Source organism: Papaver somniferum, chromosome 7 (assembly GCF_003573695.1).
Source record: "Papaver somniferum cultivar HN1 chromosome 7, ASM357369v1, whole genome shotgun sequence".
Classification (NCBI taxonomy): domain Eukaryota; kingdom Viridiplantae; phylum Streptophyta; class Magnoliopsida; order Ranunculales; family Papaveraceae; genus Papaver; species Papaver somniferum.
This window is the reverse complement of record NC_039364.1, coordinates 17,962,893-17,972,273: the sequence shown is the minus strand read 5'-3', so window position 1 is coordinate 17,972,273 and position 9,381 is coordinate 17,962,893. Positions and strand designations below refer to the sequence as shown.

Genomic DNA, 9,381 nt, shown 5'->3' with positions numbered 1-9,381 from the left:
ATGATTTGAAAAGAAAGATTTTGAACCAAATTTGGTTGTGAGACCAAAATACACTAAAATCTCTACTCTTTTGAGAGATTTGTTTTGAGACCAAAATACACTAAAAACTCCTTCAAACTCCCCAAAGAAACCAACTCCCTAATATTGTAGGGTTTTATGACTAACAGGGAGTTCAAGAGCTTTTTTTAAACTCCCCAGCGACTAACAGGTGTTTTCTAGGGAGTTTAGGAGACTCCTCTAAACTCCTCCACGACTAACAGGGATTTGGAGAGACTCCCTCAAACTCCCTCAGGACTAACAGGAGAAAACCCAAATACATTAAAATCTCTCGAACTCTCCCACGACTAACCCCCTGATAGTAATTGGATTAAAAGGGAGGGACATTTTTGGTTTTTCAAGTGCACACTACAAAAAGAAAATTCAATATTTTTATGTCAATTGGTGACTTCGGTTGGGTTTGGTAATGCTTTTATTTTTTCAAAAGCACTTTCAAAACCTATATATGTCAATAATTTTTGAAATTGGTGTTTGGTAAAAAAAAATCAAAGTGCTTTTTACCCAAAGCACTCCCCAAATTCCTCAATTATCAAAAGCTAGGGAGGAGGAGCTTTTAAAAGGTACAAAAGCATAAGCTTTGGTCCCACCTAAATTTAATTCTTGATTTATCTTTTTTGTCCCTATTTTATTTTATAAATGACAAAAGTTACCTTAAACTTATATACAATCAATTTTTTATTTTTTATATTTTAGTCTTTAATTATTATTATTTTTTATTTTCAAACACGCCTGAGATTTCCTATTTGCGATTCCTAATATGGGTCTCAATCAAGTTATTGGAGCTAGGCAATTTAGTGCAGTTCTCCGATACAGGTTAGGGATCTCTTTGTTTGAGGCTGATGGTGCTTGTCCCTTTTGTAAAAGAGATATGGATGTCTTCAGTGATCATGCCTTGCACTGTGCGAATGAAGTTGGGCTTAAATTTAGACATGATTTGGTGCGTGACATTATTGCTGATATGTGTTTCCGAACAGGTGTGCCTGCTAGGAAGGAAGTTGATTTGGGTTTTCTTGCGAATAGCGACACTGCTTTACGACCAGCTGATATATTTGTATATAATTGGGACAATGGGCGTGATGTGTGTTTGGATGTGACGGGTGTTTCGCCTTTCACTGGCGGTGGGGTTCGTTCCTTTGTCTCTGGTATGGCCATCAGGAATGCAGTTACTCGTAAGAATACTAAATACTTGGAGAAGTGTACGTCTCAAGGTTACGGTTTTGGGACGCTTGCTTTTACCACTTTAGGAGAGCTGGGGGATGAAACGATAGACTTCTTGAAGCGCTTACGCAATTATATTGCTAGTCATGATGCTAATGTTCGTGTTGGAGAATTTCTTTTTCATAGGTTGGGTGTAGCTATCCAAAAAGGTGTTGGAGCTCAGCTTGTTGCTAGGCTTCCAACTAGTTTCTTACCGGATGATAATCCTCTTGAGTTGTAATATCATCTTTAAAAAAAAAAAAAATTCTTTTTCAAACTATTTCATTTATCAATAATAAAAATAAAAACAAAAAACAAAATCAAAATCATTTCATTTCATTTATCAAAAAATCAATTAAAAAAAACAAATATTAAATTAAAAAATATATATTAAATAATTATTTAATGGATTTTAGTTTGATTTTTTGTTTGAAAATTATATATTAAGTAAAATAATTTTTTTAACTATCATAATAATAATAATAATTAGTAAATTTAATATTATATATATTTATATTGAATAGTAAAAAAAATTGATTATTTTTAAAACCAATAAAATCGAATAAAACTATTTTCAAAGATATGTCTGTTTTTGTCATTTGTTACAACAACAATGGTTGAATTTGATTTTACCGAACACACTTTAACTGCTTTTTTAATCAGCTTTAACTTTAATTAATATTTTACCAAACATTAAACTGCTTTTTTGTCACAGCACATCAACGCACAACAAAAAAGTGCTTCTACAAAAGCTGCAGCAATACCAAACTAAGTCTTAGATTTTACAAAAAATATGGCCATATAAAGTCCTCCCTCGCTTCGCTCGGTCGGCCCAATTACTAACCAATGACCCGTTTTTTCATACCGGTGAAACCGTCTATCGAAATGTGAAGCCTCCATATTAAAAAATCATATCAGCAAGCTAAGGTTGATGCCTTGATGGTATGATTTTTTAGGTTAGATTTAGATTCAAAACTCAACAAACAAGGCGTGACTAGGGAGGGTCAGGTTTGGTGCGTTTGGACTTTGGACCAGCTAGAGTCAGCTAGACACCACATTCAATCATCAAATGCTTTGGTCACGAAACTGTATCTCCTCCTAAAATCTCCCACCCTGCCCATATTAATTCCAAAGAAAACAAAACAAACAAATAGAGAAGAAGAAAAACACTTCTTAATTCTAATCAAAATCCCTAAATCTCTTCATTTTCACCCAACCATGGCTGCTGCCTCATCTCTGCAATCTCGCACATCCTCTCTGAAATCCTCCTCCCATTCCATCTACAACAATGGAATCAGTAGACTTATCCTAGACACACCACCGTCAACCCTTAAACTGCACCACCACACTCAATCATCCCTATCAATCAAAGCATTTTCATCACCATCTCCAACTCCAATCCTAACTCAAGATGACTTCAAAAAAATAGCAGCAGATAAAGCTGTTGAATATGTACGCAGCGGAATGGTTCTTGGTCTTGGTACTGGATCTACAGCTGCTTTTGTTGTATCAAAAATTGGTGAATTGCTTAAATCTGGTGAACTTGAAGACATAGTTGGTATACCTACTTCAAAAAGAACCTATGAACAAGCGTTGTCTCTAGGTATTCCATTATCTGTTCTTGATGATCGTCCAGTTCTTGATTTGTCTATTGATGGTGCTGATGAAGTTGATCCAGATCTGAATCTAGTTAAAGGGCGAGGTGGTGCGTTATTAAGAGAGAAAATGGTTGAAGCAGCTTCTGAGAAATTTGTTGTTGTGGTTGATGATACTAAATTAGTTGATGGTCTTGGTGGTAGTGGATTAGCTGTGCCTGTTGAAGTTGTGCAATTTTGTTGGAAATATAATTTGGTTAAGTTACAGGAATTGTTTAATGGAGAGGGCTGTGAAGCTAAATTGAGAATTGATGGGGATGGGAAGCCTTATGTTACTGATAATGCTAATTTTATTGTTGATTTGTATTTTAAGACACCAATTAGAGATGGATTAGCAGCTGGTAAAGAGATCTCGTCGTTCCAAGGTGTTGTTGAACATGGATTGTTTCTGGATATGGCTACTGCTGTTATTATTGCTGGCAAAGAAGGGATTAGTGTTAAAAGCAAGTGAGAATGTGAGTGAATTTCTTCTGTCTTTTGTTACATAAATTCTTATGATCATTACTTGTGTGTTCATGTCTTTATTTTTTCGGTTTGATAACTTGGAAAATTATCTGAAAAATAATTGTTAAAATTGTTCTATTTCTAATCCATTTTGCTTTATTGAAAATGTTGAACATCAAAGATTTATTGTTCTATTCAGTGTAATTGACAAAAAACTGTTAGCTAGACACTCTCTAGATACCCTATTTTGGAACATAATTCGGCAACCATGCTATTAGGATAGAACTTCAATAGAGCCGAGAGGCATGAGACTGAACCCTATTTACTTTGAGTTCATTATTATTAAGGTAAATCAGATAATTCCTGCAACTAAGAATTTCTTCGTTTTCTTGCTAGTTTCAATGTTCAATGGGTGTTTCAAGACTCTACCAGAGGTTCTCTGGGGGAGTTGAGAAAGAAGGTAGAGCTCAGAAGTAGAAGCTGTGGAGTTTGGTTCCTTAAGCTATTTGGTTGACTGTTTGGAGGCAAAGTAGGAGGAGAACTTTTCAGGGCAAGTATGGAACAACTGACAGACTTATTGATGATGTAAAATGCTTGCCATATAATTGGTCTTTTAGTGCGAAAGTGTTTAAAACATTTCCTTAGAAATGGTTCTCAAAAATTGGCAAACTGCAATCTGTAAGTTGTAACCAGATTGTTTAGTTCTCTCTTTGTATCTCACTGCAGCCGTTTCACAGTCTTTGTGACGCGGTCTATTTTTTTAATAAACTTAGCCGTTTTGTGCGAAAAAAAAAGATCATCAATCCATGGAGAAAGTTCTTCCTGAAGATATTACACTAACAATATTTTCTAGGGTTCCATTTGAGTCTGTATTTGAATGCAGATTAGTATCCGAGACCGGGAAATACTTCGTTACTCATCTATTTAGTAATGGTTGCACCAAAAGGGTAATGAGGAGAGATCGTGTCCCTGGTGAACTAATATAATCGAACAGTGGTGGATTATGGCCTTCAATTTTGCAGATGAGTTATTCTGGTTGGTTTACTTTCAGGCTAATTTCTCAACAAATCCCGTAGTGTGCGCTGGAATATGTGCTTGACAGTGCGAGGAGTTATCATTTGGAAACTCACATGTGTAAATGAAGTTGCTCATTGCAAGGGTTTGTGTGTTTCTGATTTTGTGTCCTGTTAGAATATCTTTGTTTGAATGGTTCAAATAAGCATTATCAAGTGGAGCAAATTTGTTGCAAATTTTGCCATGAAAACATCCATTTTTACGGAGGCCGTGGTCGAGGTCTTCACAAAATTCTGTTACATGCTGCTTTTCCATCTACGCTGAAGCTGAAGCGACTAACACAATCAATAGAAAGAACTCTTTTTTCTGGTAAATTTTTTGCAAGTTCTTTTCTTTTCGTTTATTTTCTATTAATTAATAACATCTTTTAAGCTCTCATTGCTTAACTCATTTGAGTCTTTTCTTCCATGTTGATCTGTGATCCATTGTTCTGTAAGTTTCTGGTTAAGTGGTTCTGGTATTTAGATTTAAATCAATTTTGTTGTGATTTTTGGTTTAGCAGAAAGTAGAAATCATGGCAGCCAGCACTGACTTCCTAAGGGGTTACTGTACCTAAAATCTGCCGAAAAGCACAAAAAGAATGGATTTATACGCTAGTTAATAACATCTTTCGTAAGTAATTTCAAGGTCCGTCATTTCTGCTCAACCCATAGTATAAGAAATTCCATAGGCAGAAAGATGACTATTCTGGGTCTGTATAGGGGTGGTGTACAACTGCAACATCTTTCCTGACTTGTTATTCCTAGTAGAGTTGATTTTGTTGAATCACCTGCAACATATATTTTCTTGGAAATATGTTTTTGATGGAGTGGCACTGTTTAAAAAATATATGCATGAATTAAGTTAATAATTTGCAACAAATATTATAAACATCATATTTTTCTGCTTGGTTGGTTCATACCTCTCCTTCACCTCGAATGCCAGATTACAAGGAACTGACAAAGTAAGTAGAAGTTTTCAAATGCAAAGTCCATTTTGTCAACTCAATGAGGAAATCAGAGCAATGTCGCACAGAGGTTCAGGTCTCCTTGAAATTTTGTACGGTATGCATCTTCAAACATTCTTTTGAAGTCCTTTGTTTTATAACTTTGACAGGAGAACATATTCTTAAAACGTTCGTCATCAACTTTTTATTTATTGACAGCTAAAACTTAGTTCACCGTTGCCTTTCCATTTGTGCTGTGTTTATTTGTTTCTTCTGCTTGAAACTTAGAATTTCAATCTAGAGTTCAGACATCATACCCTAGTAATGCATCCAATCCACTCTGATAGTCAAGACTCTGTTAGAGCACTTGCCGTATCTGGTCCCAATTAGATTGTCTTTAATATTGACGCTGCTGTTTATTATTTGATTTTTAGTATCGCATTTGCCACGTTCACATAACTTGGTGGTAGGGTTAGTCTTCAATTATTGTTTGGTGTTCAGTCATAGCACATATTATGACATTGCTGTATTTTGCATTACTTTGGGCTATTGCATATTTGTTTAGATCTCTGATCATAGTTTTCTTGTGGGCACTATGTATGACCAATTGTCTTATTTTGACTTGTATGTGCCATTCAGCGAAGTTATTATATCTAAACTTCAGTATGAAATATAGGTTTACATGAATTTGTGCTTAAAATACTGGAACTTATATTGCTTGGTCTGTGTTCTTTAAAAATAGGTACTTAGAGATGGTTGTTGGAGTGAGCAAGATGCTGCAATTCTTATTCCAGGAGATATCAATCTTCTCTTACTGGAGAATCTCTCTCAGTTACTAAGAACCCATCTGACGAGGTGTCCTCTGGTTCAACCTGTAAACAAGGAGAGCTTGAAGCCGTTGTTATTGCAACTGGAGTGCACACTTTCTCTGGCAAGGCTGCACATTTAGTTGACAGTACTAACCAAGTTGGCCATTTCCAGAAGGTTCTTACTGCTATTGGTAACTTCTGTATCTATTCGATCGCACTCGGTATGGTAATTGCTTGGTCTGTGTTCTTCAAATATAGGTACTTAGAGATGGTCGTTGGAGTGAGCAAGATGCCGCAATTCTTGTTCCAGGAGATATCATCAGCATCAAATTGGGTGACATCGTCCCAGCTGATGCTCGTCTTCTAGAGGGTGATCCTTTAAAGATTGATCAATCTGCTCTTACTGGAGAATCTCTCCCAGTTACTAAGAACCCATCTGACGAGGTGTTCTCTAGTTCAACCTGTAAACTAGGAGAGCTTGAAGCCGTTGTTATTGCAACTGGAGTGCACACTTTCTTTGGGAAGGCTGCACATTTAGTTGACAGTACTAACCAAGTTGGCCATTTCCAGAAGGTTCTTACTGCTATTGGTAACTTCTGTATCTGTTCAATCGCACTCGGTATGGTAATTGCTTGGTCTGTGTTCTTCAAATATAGGTACTTAGAGATGGTCGTTGGAGTGAGCAAGATGCCACAATTCTTGTTCCTGGAGATATCATCAGCATCAAACTGGGGTACATCGTCCCAGCTGATGCTCGTTTTCTAGAGGGTGATCAATCTGCTCTTACTGGAGAATCTCTCCCAGTTACTAAGAACCCATCTGACGAGGTGTTCTCTGGTTCAACCTGTAAACAAGGAGAGTTTGAAGCCGTTGTTATTGCAACTGGAGTGCACACTTTCTTTGGCAAGGCTGCACATTTAACTGACAGTACTAACCAAGTTGGCCATTTCCAGAAGGTTCTTACTGCTATTGGTAACTTCTGTATCTGTTCGATCGCACTCGGTATGGTAATTGAGATCATAGTAATGTACCCAATTCAGAAATGAAAGTACAGAGATGGAATTGATAACCTATTGGTTCTCTTGATTGGTGTTATCCCAATTGCCATGCCCACTGTGTTATCTGTCACCATGGCCATTGGATCCCACAGGCTCTCTCAACAAGGTGTTATCACTAAGAGAATGACTGCGCGTTATTGAAGAGATGGCTGGTATGGATGTTCTCTGTTCCGATAAGACAGGAACCCTTACCCTAAACAAGCTTAGTGTTGACAAGAACTTGGTTGAAGTGTTCGCTAAGGGTGTTGAGAAAGATCACGTTCTCCTTGTTGCTGCAAGGGCATCCAGGGTGGAAAATCAGGATGCAATTGATGCTTGCATGGTTGATATGCTTGCGGATCTCAAAGAGGTATACATCTTTCTCTATCTCCTCTTATATTTTATCTTTCACCTGTTGTCCTACATATTCATTTATTAATGTTTGGCATGAACGTTGACCACTTTTATACTTGACAGGCTAGAGCTGGTATAAGAGAGGGTCACTTTTTGCCGTTCAACCCTGTGGATAAGAGGACTGCTCTTACCTATATTGATAATGACGGCAAATGGCACAGGGCCAGTAAAGGGGCACCTGAACAGATTATTGATCTGTGCAACTGCAAAGAGGATGTAAGAAACAAGGTTCATTCCGTCATTGACAAGTATGCAAAACGTGGTCTGCGATCATTGGCCGTCGCAAGACAGGTAATGATCCGTGACTATTTGATGATTTCTCACATACCCTTCACTTTAATATTTACATAGTATAATCTTTTTGTTAATGTTTGCAGGAAGTTCCTGAGAAAAATAAAGATAGTCCAGGTGCACCATGGCAGTTTGTTGGGCTATTGCCTCTCTTCGATCCTCCCAGGCATGACAATGCAGAAGAGCTCTCAATCTTGGAGTGAACGTAAAGATGATTACAGGAGACCAGCTTGCCATTGCTAAGGAAACCGGAAGAAGGCTAGGAATGGGAACTAACATGTACCCCTCTTCTGCACTCCTTGGCAACAACAAGGATGTATCAATTGCTTCTCTCCCTGTAGATGAGCTGATCGAGAAGGCCGATGGGTTTGTTTGAGTTTCCCTTGGTCTGTTGCTCAATTCTCTGTAGTTATCTAAATCTTAGATTTTTCTTTTATTTGCCTCCTAAAGGGAGATTTTTGTTTTGTACAACAGAGCATAAGTATGAAATTGTAAAGAAGCTGCAAGAGAAAAAACACATATGTGGTATGACCGGAGATGGTGTGAATGATGCTCCTGCACTCAAGAAAGCTGATATTGGTATTGCTGTTGCTGATGCAACTGATGCTGCCAGAGGTGCTTCCGATATTGTGCTCACAGAACCTGGATTGAGTGTTATTATCAGTGCAGTACTTACTAGCATAGCCATTTTCCAAAGTTATTATGACCTTTTTGGTTTTTACTTCTTTTTGGTTTCCTGTATTAGGATCTGACTCTGCTCCCGAAGCTGTTGGATTGTTCGTAAGAGAATTCTCTGCTCCACTCTTCATCTTTTTGAACAGTCTTGTTTCTTAGACTGGATGTGCAGTTATTTGGAACTAATGTCTGAAAATTATTTATTTTGTGGTATTGCAAGAGGTCGAGATAGATAAAGCAAAGGAGGCCACCAGTTCTTCAGTCCTGATGAATCTGGAATCAAGAGTAAGAATCCTTTTCCTCGCTATTCTTATTTGGTGTAAGATCACAAATATAAAAGAAATGAGACTGAGAAGGCACTGCAGTATCTTCGCATTGTACCAAGTGATTCTGTTGTTTCATTGTTGATAAACACTCTCAACAGATGAAATGAAAAGTCTAGAGGTATTGCTATGAGACCTTGTAATTTTCTAGGGTGACAATTTCCGGTTCTTGTCAAGTTTTAGTTAATCTTTCTCTGCTTTATCTAGTTTATTCGAACTTATTTTCTTTCTTATTTATTCGAACTCTTAACTTATTTTCTTTTCTTTCGTAATTGTATGATAAAAAAGAGAGTGGTGGGTTTCTGTTATTTAAGTTTTTAATTCATCTTCTGAAAATTCTCAGGTGGTTGTGTAAAGTTCCTGGCTTCAAGGCAAAAACTATATGGTCCAACATAGTGCAAACTGCAAGTTCAGGCATCTTTTAGTCAGTATTGTAGTGGTGCATAAGAGCATTTCCAACTGGGCCAGTCAGTTTGGGCC

At 37.2% G+C, this 9,381-nt stretch overlaps 2 protein-coding genes and 1 pseudogene across 2 annotated transcripts; all 3 read left to right on the top strand.

The window, feature by feature from the left end:
- Nucleotides 1-2,400: 2,400 nt before the first annotated feature.
- On the top strand, nt 2,401-4,147 carry LOC113296478 (probable ribose-5-phosphate isomerase 3, chloroplastic). The gene is made up of 2 exons (XM_026544785.1): nt 2,401-3,364; nt 3,750-4,147. Exon 1 carries the CDS (start codon nt 2,473-2,475, stop codon nt 3,358-3,360), a length of 888 nt encoding a protein of 295 aa, XP_026400570.1. The 5' UTR covers nt 2,401-2,472; the 3' UTR covers nt 3,361-3,364; nt 3,750-4,147.
- Nucleotides 4,148-5,430: 1,283 nt separating this feature from the next.
- Nucleotides 5,431-7,137, top strand: LOC113294249 (plasma membrane ATPase 4-like). The gene is made up of 5 exons (XM_026542653.1): nt 5,431-5,470; nt 6,122-6,382; nt 6,625-6,734; nt 6,818-7,007; nt 7,118-7,137. Exons 1-5 carry the CDS (start codon nt 5,431-5,433, stop codon nt 7,135-7,137), a joined length of 621 nt encoding a protein of 206 aa, XP_026398438.1.
- On the top strand, nt 6,423-9,101 carry LOC113296477 (annotated as a pseudogene).
- The last annotated feature ends 280 nt before the right edge of the window (nt 9,102-9,381 follow it).